General features: G+C 42.8%; 1 protein-coding gene across 1 annotated transcript; it reads left to right on the forward strand.

Moving 5' to 3' along the window:
- The first annotated feature begins 21,729 nt into the window (after window positions 1-21,729).
- On the forward strand, window positions 21,730-22,486 carry LOC117192816 (mediator of RNA polymerase II transcription subunit 29-like). The gene has a single exon (XM_033397576.1). The coding sequence runs from the start codon at window positions 21,760-21,762 to the stop codon at window positions 22,339-22,341; it is 582 nt and encodes a 193-aa protein (XP_033253467.1). The 5' UTR covers window positions 21,730-21,759; the 3' UTR covers window positions 22,342-22,486.
- The last annotated feature ends 5,306 nt before the right edge of the window (window positions 22,487-27,792 follow it).

Genomic DNA, 27,792 nt, shown 5'->3' on the forward strand with positions numbered 1-27,792 from the left:
TGGCGTCATACGGAATCTCTGCGTTGAGCAACCTTCCTCCCACTCGAATCAGTCGCAGCGTTACTCCGTCGAGTTCGCTCGTATGTATGAACGGGTTTAGTCGTTGAAGATGCGGTGACAGGATTTCCGACCTCGCTAGATTGTGGAATTCTGGTCCCAACTCGAGTCTTTGGACTACTTCTACCAGCCTTAGAAATGAGACCTTAAGTTCTTTGGCTGACAGAACGACCTCTCGACTACGCTTGCTTCCTTGTAGGAACCGGTTTACATATGCCATAATCCGAAGCAATTTCTCAAAGGAAGAGCATCTTTCAATCAACTCGATGAAATCACTTTGCCACTGAATGTGTTGCCAAACACTTCTTGTTTTCCGACCGTTCCATTTCTGGGGACAACTCAACCTGATGTAGACATGGCCACTCCTCAGAATTCCTGAGCAGAAATTGGGGACCCTCAGTCCACAATGAGCACGTTACACCGTCTACGTCTGTGCCACGGGACACCAAATCGGCTGGGTTTTGCTCAGTAGGAACGTGCCGCCAAGTCACACCGCTTGACGATTCCTGGATTTCAGCAACCCTATTGGCCACAAACGTTGCGAGCGTGGCTGGATCCCTTTCCAGCCAGTACAAGGTGACTTGGGAGTCCGACCAAAAGTTCACACTTTCGATCATGAACTTGTCCAGGAGCGGTTTTACTTGAGCCCATAAAGTGGATAACAGGAGTGCTGCGCACAATTCGAGTCTTGGAATCGATTTCGTTTTGAGAGGAGCTACTCGAGACTTTGCGGTAAGAAGCTTAGACACGACCTTTTTACCATCACTGGTACGGATAGAAATGCAGCATCCGTACGCTTCACCTGATGCGTCTGCGAATCCGTGAATCTGAACGCTTTTATGCGTGGGAAGGCCAATGTAGCGAGGTATGGTTATCTTGTCTAATTCAAACAAATTTTGCTTGAAGTGGTTCCAACTCGTGTGCAAACTCATGGGAACCGACTCGTCCCAATCCAACTTTTGCCGCCACAATTGCTGCAGCAATATTTTTGCCCTCGTTATTAAGGGACATAATAACCCTAATGGGTCGAACAATCGGGACGCAACTGACAAAATGTTTCGCTTTGTAGGGGTCAATGAATCAAATGAGTCATCTAAATGATAATGGAACAAATAATTTTGCGGATTCCATCTAATTCCGAGCGTTTTAACAGACGACGAAGGATCAAACTGCAGCGATTTCTCCTGGCCACTATCGGACAGCAGCTGGGGATGATTTGACGCCCATTTGGCCAACTTAAAACCCCCAGATTCTAAGACCTCACACACTTCCAGCCGAATACGTTCTAAATCTTCCAGACTGTTTGCTCCAGTAAGCATATCATCGACGTAAAAGTCACTTTTTATGACTTGTGATGCAATAGGATGGGACTCAGCATAAACGTCTGCCAATTCAACGAGACAGCGGATGGCCAGAAATGGAGCTGAGGCTGACCCATAAGTAACCGTATTCAGGCGATACGTTTGAACATCTACATTTGCCTTATCGCTCCACAGAATCAATTGGAAATTTCGGTCTTCTTCGGCGACCTGAACTTGCCTATACATTTTGGAGATGTCAGCTGTGAGCGCAACACGATTTAATCGAAAGAGAGTTGCGTAAAGCTCCCTCTGAATAGTTGCACCCACCATCAAAGTCTCATTTAATGAGATTGAAGTCGATGTTTTGCTCGATGCATCGAAAACGACGCGTAGCTTGGTGGTTTTACTATCGGGTCTCAGGACACATTGATGTGGAATGTAGTAATGGCGTCCTGGAGGAGTGTCTGGAAGCAATGACATGTGGCCAAGGATGAGATACTCTTTCATAAACTCCATATACAGATCATGCAAATACTGATCTCGTGCAAGTCTGCGTTCTAGGGATAGAAAGCGGCGTTTTGCCGTCTCGAACGAGAAACCCAACACGTTGGGATTTATTTTAAATGGCAGCCCCACTTCAAAACGACCCGATTCGAGCCTGCGTAAAGTCTGCTTAAAGTTTTGTTCGCAAGCCAATTGTTCAGCTGTATATACATCCTTCGACTTCTCTGGGACCTGTTCCAATTCCCAAAAGCGCTCCACCAGAGAGTCGAGAGAACAATGATCGCTACCAACAGCGATATTGCATACAGCATCCTGTGCTGATGCCTTACATTTTCCTGATACAATCCATCCCAACAATGTTTTCTGGATTGTTGGATGTTCGGAACTTGCCTTTAATTGGCCACACACATTAACTCAAAAAAGGTTTCTGCCCCTATCAATAAGTCAACCTTAGCAGGCTTGTAAAACTGCGGGTCTGCCATCTGCAGGTTTGCTGGTATCTTCCATTGGGCGAAATTGACAACATGATCGGGTTGGTATGTGGAAATCGACCTTAACACCCAAAAATCGGAATCAAGTTGTGATCGTTGATACGAGATTGGACAGAAGTATGAATCTTGTGCTTTATAACGGACGAGTTTTTTCCAACAGTTGTGATATTAAGGCACGACTCATCACGGCGCAATCGTAAGCGCTGGGCTAGATCCTCGGATATAAAATTAATTTGGGAGCCGGAATCTAGAAGTGCCCGTGCATACTGAAATTGTCCGGACCGATCTTGCACCTTTACAACAGCGGTAGCAAGAATAACCTGGTCAGCACTAGCAACGTGACTAGAATAAGCTGTCTGAGGCTCAGACGATGACGAATGTTCTACTGGCACAGAACTAGGCCCATTTTGCTGTGGCTCAACCCCGTATCGATGAAGCAGAGTGTTATGGGGCTTAGAGCACACTCGACATTTTGCTGTCTTGCACCTCGTCACTGTATGACCTGGCTTCAAACAATTTATGCACAGTCGGAGTTGCTTGGTGATATCGAACCGTTGAAGAACAGGAAGAGCACTAAACGATTGACAATTGCTTATGGTATGATTCCCCGCGTGGCAATAGCTACATTTCGAATCAGCTCGCCTATCCGTCTTTGCACATGAAAATGACGATTTAGTGGGTCCTTTACTTGTCTCTTGTTTAGTTTTACCCTTATTCCGTGTTGACTCTTCGGCAGCTAGATGCTGATAGCGCCGATTCAGCTGGGCTGCGCACTCGGACCAAGACGGTAGTTTATCGTAATCCAGTTGCTCTTCGAACCGAGACTTCGTTGTGGGATCTACTTTAGACAGCGCTATGTGAATTAGCATCGCGCTATTTATGTCTTTTTCACTTCCTAACGACTGCAGAGAAGAATATATGGCTGACACCATGTCAATGAGGGACCTAAGGCATGAAGCAGAAGCTTTTGTTGTGCTGGGAATGTCAAACAACTGCGAAACAGTATCAGAAAAGATCAAATATTTTTGTCGTAAACCTCCTTCAAACTATCAAAAGCCTTCTCATAATTGTCTGCAGAGATCTGAAACGCCTTCACTGTTCCCAATGCATCGTCAACGAGACACGACAGTAAGTGATTGAATTTTTCCACATTTGATAATATTGGGTCGTTATGCACCAAACTCTCGAAAAGGCTTATAAAGTTTTTAAATTCAGAATGTTTTCCACTAAACTTGGGGAGATTCATTTTAGGCAGATGTGATGAATGACGCTGGCTACTCCTATCCCTCCTCTGTATTCGCTGAGTTTCGGGTTCTTTAAGTGCAGACATGTACAGAGCCTTTGTGGTAACACACATATCCTCGACCGATGCTCGTAGATCGTTGTTGGGATTTAAACAATCCACGTCTGCCCCTATATCCATCAACTTTTCACAATAATTTTCGATCAGCTCGAGTCTGCATTTAATTTGAAGAGAGTCGAACGAAATAGTTTTTTCTTCAAAGGCCGTTCTCACACGCCTTAGATCGCCCATCACCCTATCGTGTCTTTGCATTGCTGTTGCTAACTTTTGCAGGACTTTTGGACCCCCTCCTTCTTTTGAACCTCCTTCCCTGGTAACAATTTCCCTTTCCTTTTCACTCATTCTGGCGCTTTCTCTTACTTCAAGAGGGTCGGAAAGTAATGCACTGGGTTTAGACAATGGTTAACCAAAATACTGTAGGGTATGCAAAAAACTATGAAAGAACGCGAAATTTCCACAAAAAACTATGTATCGGCTTCAAAGGGTTAACGCAGCGAAACAAACACAAATTATGCTGCCAATGCACACAACCAAACGCAGCCAAATTATGCACAATTTGGCGCAACGATAGCGTTACTGAAGTAAAGGCAGCACCAATAAGCGGTAATTCGCAAAAGAGAATTGAAAACAGCGGCAATGACCGGAGCGTCTGATTAGCAAGTACCGTAAACCCTCATCAATTTGCACTTTTCTTCAATCCACCAATATTCCGCATATAATAAATATTTTATGTTGCTGGCTGTTCACTTTGGTTTATTTTATTACTTTGTGTTTTATTTAATTGGTATTCCAATTCAACGAGGTGCCAATGAAATTGAGATCAGTGGCCAAATAGAGAAACACAACGCACAAAATAGTGGCTTGGTTCTAGCACTCAATTTTTTTCGCACTAAATACCTGAGAATTCGGCATAGATTAGCCGAACACTTTCCTTTTTTGTTGAGTAAAGATGAATCCAATTTGTCGCACAAAACCAGCCAGCTAGAGCTCTATTCGCAACAGAACAAAAAAAACCAATGACTTGTGCCGAGACAACGAAGATGCACTGTAGGTCACTGGTTTGTCGTGCGAATTTCCACGAAATGCTGGATGCCGATGTCCCTGCTCGGGCGCCAATGAAAACTCGGAAGACTTTTTCCAAAAACAAACGTGATGATGACTCCGGTCCAGCGGGCTCTAGTTTCGGTTTTTACGTTAAATTGTAAGGTAATGTATGTAAAAAAAAAATCAAGTGCTCGACTTCAAAGCATTTATTGGACTGGTCGCAGCCAGAGATAGCAAAACTCCCCGACTCCACCGTCGAGCCGATCTTGAATGCGCAGAGAGCAGTACAAGAGCGCGGCGTGTGAGAGCAAAAGCTCTGCTCACAACATCGCACACGCTACGATAGGGTAATTACGATCGTCTGCTGCAACAAAAACATTAAACCTCAAGAGCAATTTCAATATTTTTAGCATATATGCACCGCCATCAACAACAGTTTCACAGTTTAAATCGGGCACAAAAAAGTTTTTCGAACTCGCGGCTTCGCTTGACATACCCTCAATAGTGGGCGGGGACTTCAACGCTAGGTCTTCTATCTGGGGAAGTCCGATCTGTGATCGCAAGGGTCGCAGCATTGAGAATTCCACCCGGGAGGCCGGATTTATCTGCCTAAACGACGGTTCGCCAACCTTCTCCAGGAGCCCATCTCAATTCTCCGTTCTTGACCTTTCTTTTTTGAACTACAGAAATGGAACTATTAACTGGCAAGTCCTCAAAACAAAAATTACGAACAGCAACCACTTCCCAATTGTATTATCAGTGCAAGGCCTAAATGCCCCCTCCAAGGCAAGAAGATCCTTCACAACAGAATAGCCCGGATTCTGGGTGCAAGTGATTTCTCAAATCTGAAGGAGCTCAATGAAAAAGTGAAATCCCTGACCTTAAAAAACACGGTCACATTCCCAAGCAAGAACAAGTACGTTGCTAAGAAATGGTGGAACGAGGAAACGGAAAAACTTTTTCGCGTGAGAAACGCTTGCAGGCAAAAATTCTACCTCACCAAAAAATTGGCTGATGCCAGAGCAACCTTAGAAGCTGACAAAAATCTACAAAATCACGTACAAAATCTTAGAAAGCGCAACTTTTCCAAGTTTATAGAAGAGGTCTCCTCATCGCCCTCTATGTGGAGCAGGGTGAAGAACATCAAAAAATACGGTCAAATCAAAAATGTAGGGAACAAATGGACGAACGAAGATGACAAAAACTTTCTCAATATGGTTAAAGTAACCCCATCCACGTCAAACAGTAGGCCCCTAAGAAAATTCCTGCCCCTTTGTTAGGACCAGACGACCCGGAACCCCTGGAACTGGAAGAATTCCTGGCCTTCCTAAAAACCAGGAACCCCAATTCGGCTAGAGGCCCTGATGGCATCCCGTTCAGGATGCTTCAAAAGCTACCAAGTGGGAATTGTTTGATTAACACGCTGTTTAAATCCATAGAGGGGTTGATAAAGTTGAAGTTGGACGAGCACATAGCAAACTGTGACCTGCTGCCGGTCAGGTCCTATGCCTTCAGGAGAAACAGGTCCACGGCTCTTTGCATCAACGACCTTATCAACAAAGTTCTGGCGCTGAAGGCGAGGGGTTGTCAGGTTGTCGCAGCTTGCCTAGATTTACAAAGAGCGTTCGACTGCTTAAGAGTGGACACCCTCGAGCACAGGATGAGGGATATGCGGTTCAATACAAGCCTCACGGCTTGGATCTCCAGCTTCCTTAACAGACGAATTCTCATAAAGGGCAAAAGCGAGGTAGAGGTGAACAGAGGTGTTAGCCAGGGTAGCTGTCTCAGCCCAACCCTTTTTAACCTTTACACAGCCGAACTACATGATATTAACAGTCATAACTGCTTACTGTTTCAGTATGCTGATGACTTTTTCATAGTTTGTTTTCATAAAGACGTATCCATTGCGAAAGGGGTGCTGGAAGACAGTATAGATAAGTTCGAGGAAAAATGCAATAGGCTAAGCCTGTCATTCAATCCGGTGAAGTCTAAAGTGATTTACTTCAACAATCGTAGAGCTGCGCTAAATATCTCGCATCAAGGAGTTGAGATCAGACAAGTAGAGCAGATCAAATACCTAGGCAGGACTATCTCAGCAAACAACTCAGCCTCTGGTCACATTGAATCGAACAGAAACTGTGCGTTTCTCAGATTACTCAATGGGTGTCACTATGGTATCAGCCCCAAAAGAGGGCTTATATTTTACAAGGCATTTGTCAGAAGTAGGCTAGTGTACGCGTGCTCATCATTCTGCAACCTGTCCAAATCTGCCTTGGCCAAAATCAAATCCCACTGCAACCATCACCTCAGAAAGTCGCTGGGTCTGATAATCTGCACTCCCGTTCCTATCATATATCACATGGCAGGAGAACTTCCCCCGGACTACAGGATGAGATTCTTGGCGGCGAAAGAGTCGGTTAAGGTTTTTGCATTTAATCTCCCAGCAAGTGAAACAGTGTTAGCAAATAGGGATTTAAACACGGGCTACGCTAAGGCATATCGGGAGTTTGGCAGCATAATAGATAGAGTTGAGGTTTTCGAGAACACAGCTTCGTTTTGCACTAAAATTAGCTCCGACTTAGAATTTTTCAAGGGTTCTGCACCCAACAAGCACGCTATAGACCAGGCAGGTATCATGCTGCTCCACGGGGAAAAGAAGGATCAGCTGACAAAGGGTGGTTTTGAAATCTATTACACGGATGGGTCAGTCGCAGATGGGCATTCCAGCGCCGCTTTCCTGCACCATAGGACAGGTTTTTTAGATAGCTATTACACGCACAAAACCCTTTCCTCGTTGTCCGCCGAGCTCCTTGCTATCGAGAAGGCATTAGACCATGCTATTTTGTACAATTTTCCTCGTGTCGCGCTCCTGACAGACAGCAGAAACGGGGCCCTCATTCTGGCGAAGAACATTCAGGATAACTCTATCGCGTACAAAATCAGAGAAAAGATCCAACAAAATCCACATATAAGAACTGTAGAGGTTCACTACATTCCCGGACACGCTAACATCCCTCAGAACACTTCAGTTGACGCAGCAGCCAAAGAAGCCCACAGACGAGGAAAATACACAGTGGTTAAATGGAACCTTAAAGACGCTATGTGCGAAATACACAGAATCTTAAAAGCAGAATGGGAGAGAGAATACGCCGAGTTTGCTAGTATCAAGCACCGAGGTTACTGCTCGCTTTTCCCCTCAACATCATCCAAACCGTGGTTCCTAAATAAAACTAAGCTTAAAGCCATTGACGCTAAAAGAATCAACAGACTGCTTAGTGGTAACGCATTCGATAGGCACACTCTCGCCAAAATACATGTAGTTCCTAGTAACATATGTGATACATGCGATAGTATCGATAACGCCTCGCATTTAATTTTCAATTGTACAAAGTACAATCACTAACCATACAGTATATAGATGTGCCAGTTCATACAACGAAAGCGTCACACACTGGCTAGCGCGTTCAGTACCCCAGAGTGACGTCATCATGAGAGAGAGAGCGCAGAGAGAACATCTTTGCATGTGTTAGTACACACGCAATATGTTTCGACAAAAATATGTGATTATATGCTTTTTCAGATTTTTTGAACTTTCTCAGGTCTGGTTCTGTTATGCCACCAGTATGTTTTAGTGTATGGGTGCACATGCATTCTCACGTACTTTGCGTGTGTGTGTTTAGTATTGCTGGCCGCTAGAACTGAAATTTGAGTTTGGTTCTTGTTTTGGGTCTTTTGATGAGCTGACCTACCGCCACAAAATAAATGAAGAATGGGCAGGGGGTGGGGGTATGGTACACTAGGGCGCGGGAAATAAAATAAAAGCTGTTATTTGTTTGATTTATACCACAAAATATAAAATATTTCAATAATATAATTACACATTTATTTCCTTATTTTAAACAGTTTGATTATAGATTATAAAAATTATGTAAACGCCGTCGGTTCTCGACTTTATAAATAGAGGATATACCTTAAGAATGTTCATATATGTACATATGTAACTACATACAATGTATACGTAAATACATACAGTGCCGCTCAACTGAATAGGTTCAACAATTTTCAAAAGTCAAACCGCTATATCTTTTTAACCAACTTACCGATTTATATGAAATAATTTTTTTTGCATAGATTGATTCATTATTAATATAGCAAGAAAGTTTCCAGAACACGTTTTTAAAGGCTATTTATTAGTTTTTTCAAAAACATTACAAACGAGGGGGAACGTTGTGAGTTGCTGCGGACACCGCAACTCTACAGTTATACCCGATACTAAGTCAGTATGGCTCTCCTCCGGCAGACGCCGCTAATATTAAACGACACGACAAAGAGTGCGTGCGAGAGAGACAGAAAATCAGTCTGAGCGTGACGTCGCGCGCTGCGTAGCCAGTGCAAATTGATTTGTTCCTTTTGGCTATGAAAATTATATGATCTGATCCAGATTCAGCAATCGGATAGATATGGTCGTTATCTATGATTCTGCGTTTTTGGTTTTCTCGTATCTTTAAAATTGTGGATGCAACAGATTTTCGTCCTTTGTGGGGGCGAAATATTGAAATATTCTTGTATATACTGTATATATAAAATATCTTATGTACATACATATGTACATAAATATTAAAGTTTATTACATTCGTATATTGCATGAGGGTTTTCAAAATTACTGTTGTCTTAATGTTGTAATGAGAGTATTCAATGTGCGACCGGCATCTAAATTTTTGCTTTGCAGATTCCCGTCGAAAAGAGCGCGATTGACAATTGATTTGAAATATATGTAAAACCAATTCCATTCATATTTATGCATATTTATTTAAGTATATATGTATATATTTTTTCTTATATTGTATATTTAGATACATCATTGTTTTAGTTATAATAAACAAAAAAGTCGAGAACCGACGGCGTTTGCATAATTTTTAAAATATATAATAAACCTGTTTAAAATAAGGAAATAAATGTGTTCGGAACAGAACCCAGCCGATTAGCTGCTTGCCAAATAGCACCTAATTCTTGGCCCTCAGCCGCTTATTTTGTTTGTTACTTACATATGTCTATGTCACTCATTTGTTTGTTAAAGCTTTGCGCTTGCTTGCCCTGCTAAACGCTCTCTACCAGCTCGCTCTTCGCTATCTCCGCTTTGCGTCTGCACAGATCACAGCAAAGATATTATCTGCTCAGGGCTGGTCTGTGCTAACTGCAAGGGGGAACATGCTGCCACCCACCCGCAGTGTGAGGCCAGGAAAAAAGCGTACGCCATTCAAAAGTGTATGACACTTGAAAACCTAACTAGAGCTGAGGTCAAGGCTAGACATCCGATCCTTTTTGATAGAACTTCCCCCAACCTAAGAGATCAAGGGGAATTTCCTAGACCCAGTTGGCAATCTAACCGCTCCCCTGAATTCTTAAATAACAGCTTAGAGTCCGCCAGGGAAATTCATTCTGTCACCTCTTTCGCGGAAGTGACAAAATCCAATAGGGTTGCCGCCCGGAACGCAGAGGCGGCCAAGGCAGCAGCCAACATGGCAGAGTGGAAGAACTCAATAAACTCAGACTGCGTCCAAATGAGCGAGAAATTTGTTAGATCTTCATCCGTGGCATCTTCTCTGGCCCAGGATAAGCTAAACGCACTAGAAGCCAAACTCACAGCGTTCCTGATTGACCCAAACAACATCATTAAAGGGGATTCTTTAGCGAATAAATTTATTAAGGAAATTAGAGAATTTGTCAATACTTCCAACGCAGAACTACACACGTCGGCATAAGTATTTTGACAAAGCTCTACGCAACGTTTAGCTTTGAATTTCGACGAATTGCTACATGTAAAAGCTCTCTTATCTGATTTACCGTTAAGTAGATGAATGCATAAAGTAGATTGCAAATTATCTTCGTAGTTGCACTTTGAGTTTTCTTGATATGCTTCTTATTCTCATTCGTAAGCTGAGCTTAGCTGGACAAAAGTATTTTGTCAGAACTTCAATTAATTTGCATTGATCTGCTGTCGCTAGAAAGCGAGACCATTGTTGCGGTTTATCGCAGTTTAGAGATTGTATTTACTGATAAAAATGATTTTCGTTCAATAATTTGTTTAATATAGTTAAAAAAAAGGAATTGAGTGAGTCTCTTAGAAAGAAATAATAGTGAAGTTTAACTCTGGTATTTTAGTGCAAAATATCAGTAGATTATGCAATATTTCACGTCAGACAATATATTACCAAATAAACAAATATAAAAAAACCCACACTACAAAAAACGTTTCACGATGTGGCAGACCACGAAAGACAACTGCCAAGGCAGACACTTTCATTTTGCGGAAATTTAAGCAGGATGTCTTGAAAACTCCTCGATCGGTTGCCAGTGAATTAAAGGAAACTGAAAATGTTGATGTCAGTGAACGGACAATTCGTAGACGACTTAAGGAAGCTAATTATGGTGCATATATTGCCAGAGCTATACCTCAAATAACTCAGCGTAATAAGCTGGCAATCGGCAAACCATTTTCATTTTGGAAAAATGTTTTATGGAGCGATGAAAGTGCTTTCCAGTTTCACGGCTCAAAAAAGAAAGTTTTCGTAAGAATTCTGAAAGAACGTCGCAAAAAAGTGGCACCCATATGTGAAAGAGCGAGCCATGGAGGTGGGACCGTAATGTTTTGGGGATGCGTCGCCAACAATGGCTTGGGAAATTTAGTGCCTGTAGATGGCAGCATGAATAAAGAGAAATATTTGGAAGTGCTAAACGATCACGCTTTCCCCTCTGGAGATAATTTGATTGGGGAGTCCTTTACATTCCATCAGGACAACGCCCCGTGCCATAAAGCTAAAGTCGTTACCCAGCCGCCGCAGAGCCCAGATTTAAACATTATTGAGAATCTCTGGTCGTACATAAAAAGGAACCGGACTCCAGATTTGACAAGGAACCGTGAGGATACAATCTCAGAGGTGAAATTACTCTGGAGAGAAATTCCATTGTCTTATATCCACAGCTTAGTGGAATCAGTTCCGAGACGTCTGCAAAAGGTGATAGAGGCAAAGGGAGGATATATATTTTACTGATTCATTATAAAAAGTTACTTCGTTCCATTCGTTTTTGTTTTTTTTTCACATTTTATAAAATGTCAAAATACTTATGCCACCGTCTGTTTACGAATAATTAATTTTCATTTCAGAATAAACGCACTTATCATACTTTTTGTACATATTTTTATAAGCTTAATATAATACCTATCTACGATAAATAAATATACTTTCTACTTAAAAAAAATAAAGAGTTACAACCAAATATGCAGTGCATAATTTTTGTCAAAATACTTATGCCGACGTGTGTAGATAGGCGTCAGATTGCCCAAGGGATGGCAGTTGGTTCTCAAAACATCCAACAATGAAGATTCTTCAGCTAAATATTCAAAGTCTGACACACAACAACAACAAACAGCTCCTCTCAATGTTCCTAGACAAGAACGCAATAGATATTGCCATCCTCTCAGAGATTTGGGTGCTGAACAACGCGGACTGCAGCATTTTAGACTATAACTTTTTCTGCAGGCCCAGAGAGGACGGCTACGGCGGGGTTGGCATCTACGTCAGGAAAAACATTCAATTCAGCATTTTAAAAACGAGATGGAACGTTGTGAGTTGCTGCGGACACCGCAACTCTACGGTTATACCCGATACTAAGTCAGTATAACTATCCTCCGGCAGACGCCGCTAATATTAAACGACACGACAAAGAGTGCGTGCGAGAGAGACAGAAAATCAGTCTGAGCGTCTGAAAATTGATTTCTTGCTTTTGGCTACAAAAATGATCCGATCTGATCCAGATTCAGATATGGTCATTATCTATGATTCTGCGTTTTTAGTTTTCTCGAATGTGCAATATTGTGGATGCAACAGATTTTCGTCCTTTGTGGGGTCGGAAGGGGGTGGGGCGAAATTTTGAGATACACGTTTTATAGTGAGATCTAACAGAAGTGCGGATACCAAATTTGGTTCCTCTAGCCTTAATATTCTCTGAGATTTGTGGATGCCCCAGATTTTCGTCCTTTGCGGGGGCGGAAGGGGGTGTGGCGAAATTTGGACACGAAACGGTCAAGGTCCGATATCACAGGAGTGGGGATACCAAATTTGGTTGCTCTGGCTCTTATAGGTTCTGAGATCCTTGAACTCATATTTTGCAATTGACAAAACCGACCATGAAACCTGTGTGTTAGAGAGAGACAGAGCGAGAAAGAATGAAATTGTTTTCTTGATTCTGGCTATAATCATTATTCGATCTGGTTCAGATTTTGCACTGTAGAAGATATGGTCATCCTCACCGATTCTGCGTTTTTGGTTTTATCGTATCTTTAAAAATGTGGATGCCACAGATTTTCGTCCTTTGTGGGGGCGGAAGTGGGCGGGGCGAAGTATTGAAATATTTTTGTAGCAGTGACATATCACAGAAGTCTGGATCCAAAACATCGTTGCTCTAGCTCTTATAGTCTTTGAGCACTAGGCGCTGAAGGGGACGGACGGACGGACGGACGGACGGACAGACGGACAGACCGACAGGGCTCAATCGACTCGGCTATTGATGCTGATCAAGATATTATATTAATATCTATATACGGTCACACCATCCAAGGGAGATAAAAAAAAAGAGAATCTTGAAGACAACGCGTGCTTAAGTCTGAGTGTCAATACACTACATAATTGGCGACGAGGATAAAATAGTGCATATAATATATGAATAGCAACATGACGAAAAATGAAGCACCAACATTCTATCAAATGGCAACAATTGCTGAGTTTTCGCCACACCAAGAAACGTTCTGCATTTGGAAGGAAAAATTCGACATACATTTGTGCGAATTGAATGTGAAAGAGGAAAACACAAAAAAGGCAGTTTTGTTGAAGTCGATCGGTACAGCGGCTTACACTGTACTACATAGTTTGTGCAATCCGGTATCACCCGTATCAAAAGCATACAAAGAATTATGTGAAATTTTAAAAACACACTACACACCACCTACACTCATATTCAGAGAAAGAAAAAAATTTCACATGTCCACAAAAAGTGAAGATGAGACTGTAGCGGAGTGGTATGCTCGAGTTAAACAATTGGCATTGGAATGCAAATTTGGCTCAAATCTGGAAGCGTTTGTATTAAACCAATTTGTGATGAGCCTTCCCAACCCTATATATGAAAGAATATGTGAAGAAGACGAAAATCTAACTCTGGCTGATGCACTCAAGAAGGCGATGATCATGGAGACGAAGATCAGCACAAGGAAGACAGAACACAACGTCAACTACATGCATCAAAAGAACGGGACTAGTCAATGGCAGAGGCAAAGAGGCGAGAACAGAGATCAAGCAAAGAGCAACGGCAGAAGTCATTTCAAGGGCAACCGAAACGTGAGTTACAGAGGCGGCAGAAGCGACGGTGACGGCGACGGCGAAAACGACTGCGACGCTGGCAGAGAAAAGAAGCAGCAGCCATGCACACACTGTGGCTGGCGAAATCATAACTCAAACAATTGCAAGTATAAGGCATGCAAATGTCACAGCTGTGGAAAAATAGGTCACTTGGCGAGCATTTGTAAAAATAAATCAAAAAAATCCGTAAATTATGTATCTCAAACAAAACATGACACCTATTCTGATAATAATTTTGATAATGATAATTATAACTTTTCTATCTATAGCGTTGATACAACCTCAACTAATGGAGTATATTATTTACCTGTAAAAATTGATGGAAACATAACGAAAATTGCTTGCGACACTGGTGCACCGTGCACATTGGTTCCAAAAACATTTTACGAAAGCTTAAATACCAGCAGACCACTTAGAAAATGTCTAGTTCCATATGTAGATTACAATGGAGATTCAATCAAAGTTATTGGTGAGTACGATGCAACGATCGAATATCGAGGTCTAAAAAAACAAATTGTTGTTGTTGTAACCAATGCAGTGAGTCCACCTTTGCTAGGTAGAACATTTTTGAGAGCTTTTAATTTTGAGTTAATGCAGGTGAACAATGTGTACGTAAATGAACCAAATTCTGTAATTACAGAACAGATTAAATCGGAGTTTGCTGAAGTTTTTGAGCCTCGTTTAGGTTCATATACTACGAATACGATATCGTTACTATTAAAAGAAGATGCAAAACCAATATTTTTCAAGCCTAGGTCAGTACCATTAGCATGGAAAGAAAAGATTGAAGTGCAGTTACGAAAATTCATAGATGATGGAATTTTAGAGCAAGTTGTTAGTTCTGAATGGGCAACACCTTTGGTACCGATTTTAAAACCAAACGGTGACATACGAATTTGTGGTGACTATAAGGTTACATTAAACCGGTCTTTAGTCGACGTAAAGTATCCACTACCTCGAATAGACGACATTTTTGCAGCGCTTGAAGGGGGTACACTGTATTCAAAACTTGACCTGTCAAATGCTTACAATCAGCTAAATTTAGATGAGCAATCTCAAAATTTGTGTACTTGGAGCACACATATTGGACTATTGAAAGTTAAACGCTTACCATTTGGTATAAAAACTGCAGCAGCTATTTTTCAAAAAACAATGGAAGGGTTGTTTCAGGGTATGCGAGGAGTTGTGGTTTATCAAGATGACATAACAGTTACAGGACGAGATCTTCAAGAACATATTTCAAACCTAAAAGCTGTACTTAGAAAACTGAAATCAGTTGGACTTAAATTAAATGACAAGAAATGTGAGTTCTTTAAATCCAAAATTTGTTACCTAGGATTTTCAATTGACAGGATAGGACTGAGCAAAAACAATGATAGAGTTGCGAGTGTATTGTTTGCACCGGCTCCGGAAAACGTATCACAGCTTAGAGCTTTCATAGGCATGGTAAATTATTATTCAAAGTTTATCAATAATTTCGCTCAGATAATGAGTCCTTTATATGCATTATTAAAGAAAAATACAAAATTTAATTGGACACGCGAATGTCAGAGTGCATATGAAGAGGTAAAGAAAGAAGTAACTTCTGAACAAGTTTTAGTTCACTACAACCCAGATCAACCGTTAGTATTAACGACTGATGCTAGCAGTCATTCAGTTTCAGGTGTTTTATCACATAAATGCAATGAAGATATCAAACCAATAGCATTTGTATCAAGAGCATTATCCAAAAGCGAGCATAATTACAGTACAATCGAGAAAGAGGCCCTGGCTATAGTGTTCTGTGTGAGTAAATTAAGACAGTATCTTTTAGGAAACAAGTTCATCCTTCGAACAGATCACAAACCATTACTAAGCATATTTGGAGACCTGAAAGGACTTCCATTGATGGCCTCTGCACGAATGCAAAGATGGGCACTGACTTTGTCAGGTTTTCAATATACAGTTGAACACATAAAGGGGACCTTAAATATAGCAGATGGACTCTCAAGAATGCCTCAATGGGAAACGGCTGTACCAAACGAAGACTATAATTACATACATTTTATACAGTCCGAAAAGGTGTTCAAAATTAGCTTCAAAGAAATAGCTCGTGAAACACGACGTGACCCAATATTATCAAAAGTTTGTGAGGCAATTAACACTGGTTCGAAGACAAGATTAAAAGGCAGCGAGTTTTCTGCCTACATCTCTAAAACAAATTAGAGGTTTTCATTTATTGGTTATTATAGATTCTTATACAAAATGGGCAGAAGTATTCAAAACGAAGGAAATAACTTCATTGTTTACTATCAACAAGCTTAGAGAAGTATTTTGTCGATATGGTTTACCAGACGTGTTAGTTAGTGACAATGGACGACAGTTCACTTCTGATGATTTTAAAACGTTTATGAAAAACAATGGTGTTTTTACTGCTCCAGGACATCCAGCGACTAATGGTCAAGCAGAAAATTTTGTAAAGACTGTTAAGAAATCACTATATGCAAACATAAAGGCTAATGAAAGACAAGATTTTAATACAATTTTAAATAGATTTTTGATCGATTACCGAAATACGATTCATTGTACTACGGGCGAATCTCCTGCTAAATTATTTTTTGGTCGTACACTAAAAACAAGATTTTCGTTGTTAAAACCACCTACGGTCGAAAGCATAATAAATAAAAAACAGACTGAGTGTGTTGTAAATCACAAAGGTAGACGAAGCACAGAATTTTTAAAGGGTCAAAAAGTTATGGTTAGGGACTACAAAAATCCTAACAAAGCAAGCTGGACTCAGGCAACTGTAAAACAACAACTGGGCCCGCGTTCGTATTGTTGTATTTTGGCGAACAATAACAGAGAAATAAAACGTCACCTGGATCAAATTAGAAACCAAAGCACTAACAATCATACATCGCCTAATGCGAAAACACCAGATGTCGAAAGCAATTGTTCAGTAGATGACAATTCCAAAACCAACAATGAACAAATAGTTTCTCAACCAACACCCACCAGGAGAGAGTTGAGACCACGTGAGGCAGGGAAGGTAGTAAAGCGTATTTAACAATAAAATAATATAAAGAAAGGAATTATGAAATCAAATTATGTACAAATTAAACACTGAAACAAATACTAAACAGATTAAGAAGAAAGAAAAATACGAAATCACATAAATTTTATATACGCTAATTAGATTAAGTACACAAATCAAATTGTTATAAGAAAATAGATTTGTAAATGACATGTATATTAAACATCTAAGGAGAGGCGTGTTAGGTATTATATTAATATCTATATACGGTCACACCATCCAAGGGAGATAAAAAAAAAGAGAATCTTGAAGACAACGCGTGCTTAAGTCTGAGTGTCAATACACTACAAGAATATATATACTTTATGGGGTCGAAAACGATTCCTTCTGGACGTTACACACATCCACTTTTACCACAAATCTAATATACCCCAATACTCATTTTGAGTTTCGGGTATAAAAATAGAGAACGACTTGGAAATTTTAGGAATAAAAACATTAAACCTCAAGAGCAATTTCAATATTTTTAGCATATATGCCCCGCCATCAACAACAGTTTCACAGTTTAAATCGGGCACAAAAAAGTTTTTCGAACTCGCGGCTTCGCTTGACATACCCTCAATAGTGGGCGGGGACTTCAACGCTAGGTCTTCTATCTGGGGAAGTCCGATCTGTGATCGCAAGGGTCGCAGCATTGAGAATTCCACCCGGGAGGCCGGATTTATCCGCCTAAACGACGGTTCGCCAACCTTCTCCAGGAGCCCATCTCAATTCTCCGTTCTTGACCTTTCTTTTTCGAACTACAGAAATGGAACTATTAACTGGCAAGTCCTCAAAACAAAAATTACGAACAGCAACCACTTCCCAATTGTATTATCAGTGCAAGGCCTAAATGCCCCTCCAAGGCAAGAAGATCCTTCACAACAGAATAGCCCGGATTCTGGGTGCAAGTGATTTCTCAAATCTGAAGGAGCTCAATGAAAAAGTGAAATCCCTGACCTTAAAAAACACGGTCACATTCCCAAGCAATTACAAGTACGTTGCTAAGAAATGGTGGAACGAGGAAACGGAAAAACTTTTTCGCGTGAGAAACGCTTGCAGGCAAAAATTCTACCTCACCAAAAAATTGGCTGATGCCAGAGCAACCTTAGAAGCTGACAAAAATCTACAAAATCACGTAAAAAATCTTAGAAAGCGCAACTTTTCCAAGTTTATAGAAGAGGTCTCCTCATCGCCCTCTATGTGGAGCAGGGTGAAGAACATCAAAAAATACGGTCAAATCAAAAATGTAGGGAACAAATGGACGAACGAAGATGACAAAAACTTTCTCAATATGGTTAAAGTAACACCATCCACGTCAAACAGTAGGCCCCCTAAGAAAATTCCTGCCCCTTTGTTAGGACCAGACGACCCGGAACCCCTGGAACTGGAAGAATTCCTGGCCTTCCTAAAAACCAGGAACCCCAATTCGGCTAGAGGCCCTGATGGCATCTCGTTCAGGATGCTTCAAAAGCTACCAAGTGGGAAAAAACAAGACATTTTTGAAATTATAAATAAAGTATGGCTGAGTGGCGTCATCCCTGAAGTCTGGCGCAGGATAAAAGTGGTACCCATCCCCAAGAAGAATGCAGACCCTACTTCCTTCCAAAACCATAGGCCGATTTGTTTGATTAACACGCTGTTTAAATCCATAGAGGGGTTGATAAAGTTGAAGTTGGACGAGCACATAGCAAACTGTGACCTGCTGCCGGTCAGGTCCTATGCCTTCAGGAGAAACAGGTCCACGGCTCTTTGCATCAACGACCTTATCAACAAAGTTCTGGCGCTGAAGGCGAGGGGTTGTCAGGTTGTCGCAGCTTGCCTAGATTTACAAAGAGCGTTCGACTGCGTAAGAGTGGACACACTCGAGCACAGGATGAGGGATATGCGGTTCAAAACAAGCCTCACGGCTTGGATCTCCAGCTTCCTTAACAGACGAATTCTCATAAAGGGCAAAAGCGAGGTAGAGGTGAACAGAGGTGTTAGCCAGGGTAGCTGTCTCAGCCCAACCCTTTTTAACCTTTACACAGCCGAACTACATGATATTAACAGTCATAACTGCTTACTGTTTCAGTATGCTGATGACTTTTTCATAGTTTGTTTTCATAAAGACGTATCCATTGCGAAAGGGGTGCTGGAAGACAGTATAGATAAGTTCGAGGAAAAATGCAATAGGCTAAGCCTCTCATTCAGTCCGGTGAAGTCTAAAGTGATTTACTTCAACAATCGTAGAGCTGCGCTAAATATCTCGCATCAAGGAGTTGAGATCAGACAAGTAGAGCAGATCAAATACCTAGGCAGGACTATCTCAGCAAACAACTCAGCCTCTGGTCACATTGATCTGGCCATCTCGGAATCGAACAGAAACTGTGCGTTTCTCAGATTACTCAGTGGGTGTCACTATGGTATCAGCCCAAAAGAGGGCTTATATTTTACAAGGCATTTGTCAGAAGTAGGCTAGAGTACGCGTGCTCATCATTCTGCAACCTGTCCAAATCTGCCTTGGCCAAAATCAAATCCCACTGCAACCATCACCTCAGAAAGTCGCTGGGTCTGATAATCTGCACTCCCGTTCCTATCCTATGGCAGGAGAACTTCCCCCGGACTACAGGATGAGATTCCTGGCGGCGAAAGAGTCGGTTAAGGTGTTTGCATTTAATCTCCCAGCAAGTGAAACAGTGTTAGCAAATAGGGATTTAAACACGGGCTACGCTAAGGCATATCGGGAGTTTGGCAGCATAATAGATAGAGTTGAGGGTTTCGAGAACACAGCTTCGTTTTGCACTAAAATTAGCTCCGACTTAGAATTTTTCAAGGGTTCTGCACCCAACAAGCACGCTATAGACCAGGCAGGTATCATGCTGCTCGTGGGAGGCGGCTGTTAAAGCAGCTAAATATCATTTTCATCGCATCGTCGGGACCTACATTTTTACTCTTGATGAAATTCAGACCTTGGCTTGTGAAATCTCTGCTTTGTTAAATTCCCGTCCGCTTTATGCAATTACAGAAATTCCCGTTGATCTAGATGTGCTCACGCCAAACCACTTTCTCAATGGAGCCCCGAAAGCTGCATTCGACGAGCCAGATGTGGCGCATCTCCGGGTCAACCTACTTAGTCGATGGCAGCGGCTGTGTCAAATGAAGCAGGCGTTTTGGAGAAAATGGAGCACGGCGTATCTTTCGATTCTTCAGGAGCGGAGCAAGTGGCGGTCATCGTCTCCAAACATCAAGCTAGGAACGCTCGTCATGATCAAGGAGGAAACGCTGCCACCATTAAGGTGGCCGCTTGACCGCATTGAGAGCGTCATACCAGGAAAAGATGGAACCATCAGAGTAGCCGTCATCCGCACTCAAAAAGGCCTTTTCAAGAGGGCCGTTGGAAAAATAGCGGTTCTGCCCCTTCAGGATGGATCTGTTGAAAGCCTTTGCCTTCCAACGGGGGGTGAATGTTCGGAGCAGAACCCAGCCGATTAGCTGCTTGCCAAATAGCACCTAATTCATGGCCCTCAGCCGCTTATTTTGTTTGTTACTTATGTCTATGTCACTCATTTGTTTGTTAAAGCTCTGCGCTTGCTTGCCCTGCTAAACGCTCTCTGCCAGCTCGCTCTTCGCTATCTCCGCTTTGCGTCTGCCTACCGACGTCGGCCGAGCGAAGCTGCGCTTAGCGATCGGAGCAGGCAAGCCACACTTGCAATTTGGATGTCACGCATTAAAGAACATATCGTAATTTTATTTCTGCGCCGAGTTTTATATAATTCGAAATAATTAGTCGGCCGATTGGGGATAAAAAACATTATCTCCACAAAATGTGTAATTATATTATTGTAATATTTTATATTTTGTGGTATAAATCAAACAAATAACAGCTTTTATTTCATTTCCCGCGCCCTAGTGTACCATACCCCCACCCCCTGCCCATTCTTCATTTATTTTGTGGCGGTAGGTCAGCTCATCAAAAGACCCAAAACAAGAACCAAACTCAAATTTCAGTTCCAGCGGCCAGCAATACTAAACACACACACGCAAAGTACGTGAGAATGCATGTGCACCCATACACTAAAACATACTGGTGGCAAAACAGAACCAGACCTGAGAAAGTTCAAAAAATCTGAAAAAGCATATAATCACATATTTTTGTCGAAACATATTGCGTGTGTACTAACACATGCAAAGATGTTCTCTCTGCGCTCTCTCTCTCATGATGACGTCACTCTGGGGTACTGAACGCGCTAGCCAGTGTGTGACGCTTTCGTTGTATGAACTGGCACATCTATATACTGTATGGTTAGTGGTACAACACAACAAGGCAAAACTTCCCATCTCTAAGAAAATATAATGATATTTACAAATTCTTTGAAAAAGAAAACATCAGCGCGTACCAAACACTAATTGACTTCATCGACGAAATTGATGTAAAGCTATAAACAGTACTCCAACATCTTCTATTCTTTGACTTGGCAATTTCCACCTTCAAAAGGCGGGCGGCCAAATAATCCCACGCTACTCACGGGTAGCTTGGTAACTTAAAATCTAAAAAAAAATAAAAAAATATATATAATTCTCGTAAAAAAAGAACAAGAATTCCGAGCAGTGCATGAACCCCAACATGAACATGATGCCTATGTCGGGACCGCAGATGATGCAAGTGATGCAGTCGTCGCCTCAGCCCATGATGCCGGCTGTCCCTCCCGGCCCCGTGCCCCAACAGCCCTTGCAACAGCAACAACCGGCCGAGAAACTGGACAACATATCGCGGGTTAAAAGTCTACTGGGGGTATACCGCAGGGGTCTGCGGGAGTCGATGTTCCTAACCATCCGATCGAGTGCATTCACGCTGCAGCAGAACAACCTGGCGAACAATTTGAAACGGGATACAGGAGCCCATGGGCATCATGTGCCACGATTCGATAAACATCTGGAAGACTTCTATGCCTGCTGTGACCAAATCGAGCTACATCTGAAAACGGCGATGCAGTGCCTGCAGCAGCAGAACTCCTCCAACCATTATCTGCCTGGTCTGGTTACGCCGATGCGAATGGAAAGCTTTATGCCCGAAAACGCCGGGCCTATTCCGTACCCCACTTACTTGAATACGGTGCGAGTGCACGTTCAGTCGGCGAAGGACATTCACGACACCTTGATTAGTGCCGCCCAAAATATATCCCAGGCTGATTGATAGTTGTAGTTCATTTAGTTTTCCATACTTATCTTATTTCAAAGTCTAGATCTAAGAACAGAAAAAACAAAACTCTGAAAATAGCTGGTTACATTTACCATTTACCAGTAGCAATATTATAAGAACTGCTTGTGCAGGATATAATTAAAATTAATAATAAATTATAATTATATAAACTTAGTGTGGAAAAATGTTAAATATCGGTACAAATTTCATCAATCTGCTAAATTTGCATTTTAACGCAGCTTAGGTGAAAGATATTGTTTGAGATGCCAAGCTTTTTTGGCACCTATGTGTTTCAAAAATGACAAGAGATTTCGGGTTAAACTTTATAATTCGTATTTAATCTTGGTGGCTTAGCGGAAGCCGATTGCTTGCTATTGCCAGATAAACCTTATGCGAGATCGATATGCAACCAATGCGCAGAGGGGTTAGCATAGAACTCAACTATAGACGACGGCGTTAGATCAAAGTGATTGCCGAAGTGGCGGCAGCAGATCAAAGTAGTTGCCGAAGTGGCGGCGGCAGAGAGCCCCTTTAGCGGGAGAGCGCAGCAGCTCTGCAGAACGTCAACGTTTTACAACATAGGCGGCTCTCTCTGCTCATACAATAATAATGTTAAAGTTACGGTTATTCTTCAGCGGCTGGCCCGAACATACTCCCCCCGTTGGGAGCTAGTCTCTCAACAGATTCCTTAAGGGGCAGCAAACATAGCCGAGTGACGGCCCTCCTGATGTTTCCTGAGGATGTCTTCAGGTCAGCGACGCGACACACTTGCTGTAGTTGGGTGACCCGCTGCCAGCCATCCAGACGATTGTAGTTCAGCTTCGTTAGGTCAGGCTCGAGGATTTGCTCATGGGGGCCGCCTAAAAGCAGATGAGCAGGAGTCAAAACGTCTAAATCATCAGGATTTTCTGAAAGCGAGAGCAAAGGGCGAGAGTTAACAATTGCAGTGATCTGACAGATCAGAGTGCGCTAATGTAGCACTTGATCGGAGGCCTCGTGCGGATTTCTGATCGGTAGAAAAAAGGTCCACAGTAATCTACTCCAGTGACTTCAAAAGCTCGAGATCCTTCCAAACGTTCCTTAGGTAGGTCTCCCATGATGTGTTCGACCATGCGCGGCCTAGTCCTGAAGCATCTCACACATCTGCTGACGACCCTTGACACTGCCTTAACACCTCCAATGGATAGCAAGGCGCGAGGTCCGGCATGGAGGTTTCTTTCATGATAATATCATATCAGCGCAAAGGTAATGGAATGTCCCTTTGGCATAATGAGCGGGTGCTGAGCGTCAAATCCTAGCGATGAGTTGCCAAGACGACCTCCAACTCTAAGTAGTCCAGAATGATCGATGAACGGGTTGAGCGAACTAATAGAACTGGATTTCATGACTTGACCATTGCGCCGAATCTCCTTTATGTCCATCCACAAATTTGCCAGCTGAATGTGTCGAATTAGAAGATGCGTTCCATGCCGAATATCAGAAACTGTGAGTCCTGGATGCCTAAGACGATGTATAAATTTATGCATGTAGGCGAATGTGCGCTGCATGCGAAAGAATGAATTCGCAAATTTGCATCCGGACGTGAGATCGGCATGTGGAGACGTGATTAGCAATCCTCTCTTGCGAAGCTCCAAAGTTGCTATGTTGTTAGATGGAGATACAGGCCACTTATCCTTGGAGCCTAGCAAAAAGGATGGGCCGTGAAACCATAGCTCTGACTGGATAAGATGGTTGGGAAGCGAGCCTCTCGAGAGAATATCAGCAGGATTTAAAGATGTGGGAACATAGCGCCATTCCATGGCTGCCGTCAACTCCTGAATTGATGCCACTCGATTTGCCACGAAAACTTGAAATTTAGCTGGCTCGTCCCTAATCCAAGATAATGCTGTTGACGAATCCGACCAGCAATAGAACCGACCTGTAAAGATTCCCATGTCCTTTACATTCTGCATGATTTTCGCAAGCAAATGGGCTCCACTTAATTCCAGCTTAGGAATCGATATAGTCTTTAGCGGCGCCACTCGCGACTTTGAGCACAAAACGTGGCTCAAAGACTGGGCTTCCCTGGACACGACATACACGCAAGCGCCATATGCTTCTAAGCTGGTATCACAGAATCCGTGAACTTCTGTAGCCACACTAGAACGAAGAACCAAGCGAGGAAATGAGATCCGAGAAATGCTTGCCAAACTATTTCTCAAGTCCATCCAAGTTGAATGCAACGCTGAGGGTAGGCTTTCATCCCAATCCAAATTTTCTCTCCAAAGCTGCTGAAGGAAGATTTTGCACCTGACAATGACTGGATTTATCAATCCAAGAGGGTCGTAGAACCGCGCAATCGTAGATAAAACCGACCGCTTTGATGGCTTTGAGTTTGTGTCCAGTGCGGACAAGGCAAAAAGCAGCTGATCCGAAGCAGGGTCCCACGCTAAGCCGAGAGTTTTGGCAATGTCGCTTCCATCATTAAACTTTAGGAACTTCTCTATGTCATCTTCAGGGGTTCCCTCAAGTACTTCCTGGTGACTGGAGCACCATTTCCTAAGTCTAAAATTACCACGGGACAGTAAAGCTGATGTTTGGTGCATCTTGTACATGACCTGTGCGACCGAATTACCGCCCGAAATAAGGTCATCCACGTAAAACTCCTGCCGCAGAGCAGCTGAGCCAAGAGGGTAGGACTCACCCTCGTCGATGGCCAGCTGGTGCATTGCGCGGACCGCTAAAAATGATGCAGCCCTCGTCCCGTATGTGACGGTGTCTAATGTGTAGACTTGAACCTCGGACTCGATGGAATCTCGCCATAGGATGCACTGATACAAATTGTCGGGTGGAGACACTCGTACGCAGCGGTACATTTTACAAATGTCCCCAGTGAGAGCGACTGGATATGTTCGAAAGCGAATCAATATGTTAAACAATGCAGGCTGAATAACAGGGCCTGTCATCATCACATCATTTAGAGAATATCCAGTTAATGTAGCTGCGGATCCGTCGAAAACGACACGGAGTTTTGTCGTCGTACTGTCCTCCTTTAGGACACAGTGATGAGGCAAGAAATATTTGCAGAGACTACGGGAATCAGGGTTGACTTGGTGCATATGATGCAAATCAATGTACTCCCTCCTAAAGGCGGAATTCCGCTCCTTGAGTGTAGGATTACGCTCCAGTTTTCGCTTGATACCTTCTGTCCACCGCCAGATACGATCCACCCAAGCCGGGTCTTCTGCAGAAGAGGCAGTCCATCGGTGAGTTTGATTTGCCCTACGCAGAGGAGATCATAAAAAACGCTCGCACCAATGAGAAGAGGATTGAGGATTGAAAAATGCAGGATCAGCGAGCTGAATGTTAGATGGAATACGCCAATCGGATACATTTGTTACACTTGGCTTGTTTCCCAGAGGGCAATGCCGGATAGCTGTCGACCCCAGGGCTGGGTAGTTCCCCTTGCCCGCCAAATGTAGACAAAAAAGGAGACATACTACTTCTCGGGACATCAAAACTAACAACAACCTAACAACAACAAAGAAAATCATAAACAGACGGCTATCAAGTGGGTGAAGCTTGGGTGTTATCACTTCGCGCGCCCGCCCTGCCTGTGACCAAACACAACGTTCATTTTGGCCACCCTCTGCTGGAACGGTAACGGCTGGCCTAATCCATGGCTTACGCCACGCGTCCTCCCTCTATTTTAAATTTAATGCATCATGCTTTAATATCTATCCAAGCTTTAATAATCGTAAATTGACAATTTCATCTTTCTCATTAATAAATAGCTATACTCAAAATTATCACAAACCACTAAGAAACACCAAAACGTTCGACACAAAGGCAAACAAGGAAATAACTGCTGAAAATTCGTTCAACCAACAGGGATACCCTCACCCATACGTAATGGAATATGTGTAGATGAGTGGATCCAGTTTTACGGGAGTTAATTTAACTCGGGCCCCTACGGAGACTTAACCTACCAAGAGCTCTTGTTAAGGGTCCCCGCGACATAAACAATAAACAATATTTTTCCACAAATCGCTCGACCAAATACGGTGGAACTGATGGACCCCCGCGTCACCCACTAAGGGTTAATCTTCTGGCACTGAACAGCTGATCGCAGATTTAGGTTCGTTAAAGGTGTTGGTGTTTTTACATATTTTTTTTCAATGTACGTTAAACGGTTTAAGCTAATACTAATTACTAAATAAAGGACAACACACGGAACAAAATAACATTTAATGTGGAACGGTGTTTGGAGTGCGGATTATGTTTTTTTTCTTTAAATTCAAACGACGTGGGCGATCGCTGGCCGTGGCCGGTCAGCCCTAAATTTATATAGGTCCGAGTATACGTGTGCGCGTGGGTGTGTGTGTGAATAGGGTTTCGGGGTTGTTACCTGGTGAATGAGACCAAACGTGTGGCACGCACTGGAAGGCGATGCAACGATCGTGCGGTGTGGCTAGAATCGCCCTGGCAGCTAAATCGTTCTCTTTCACCCTCCCCCTTCACACGTCCCGCGCTACTTGGCTCACACACGCGCACTGGAACGAACTCACTCAGGTTCCGTTGGGCAGTCTTCTTCTCTGCAGTCGACTTTCTCGAACTCCAGTGTCTCCAGGAAACCTTCTGGCCCGGTTCTGGTGGCTATATTCCTTGCCGGCTGTTTGTAAAATTTTCTGCATTACAACCTATTTTATCGCCCGCCTTTTCTGTACTCACTTCAAACTTTCTGTTTTAAGCACAAAATTTCCAATTTCGACGTTACTCCGTCCACGCTCCACGATTTCTATAATCCAATCCACGTTTTCTAATATTTTCACTCCTATTTATCCCTTTTTCCCTTACTAATACATATATCTAATCCTATTCTCTTCCTTATATCCCCAGTAACGGCTCCAGCTCCCCCCGATGTCACCATACACCATCGAGCCTCCCTGGACTTCCGCTAGATGGCGCGTCGCCCTCAGCCCTGGCCACCTATCGTTCAGGTGGGACTGGAACACATTTACTGTCATACTTGGTTGAGAATCGGTAATCGTGGGGGCGATGAGAGCAGTAAGTGTAGTTGTGTAAGCAGAGGTTCGAGAATGCATACAAATGCTTATGGTGGATCCCTCAGTAGAAACGCTGGTATCGCCCAGCCCAGACACAAGTGCAGACGATTGAGTTCTCCTAAGCAGAAGCTGCTGGGCGAACCTGGATGTGACGAGATGCAGCTGCGATCCTGAATCTAAGATGGCACGACAAGGAACTAAAACGCCAGACCGATTCTTTACGAGAACCACGGCTGTAGCCAGAAGCACGACATCAGAGTGAAGACCTTGGGCAGCAAGAGAGGTAGACGAAGGTAGAGACGAGCTGCTAGCAGAATTTTGAGCAACGGAAAGAGTGTCCGGTTGAACGGCCAGATCGGGAGGAGTAATACCTGGGCAGCCTTGTGTTGTGGGCTGTATA

The sequence above is a fragment of the Drosophila miranda genome, assembly GCF_003369915.1.
Source record: "Drosophila miranda strain MSH22 chromosome Y unlocalized genomic scaffold, D.miranda_PacBio2.1 Contig_Y2_pilon, whole genome shotgun sequence".
Classification (NCBI taxonomy): Eukaryota; Metazoa; Arthropoda; class Insecta; order Diptera; family Drosophilidae; genus Drosophila; species Drosophila miranda.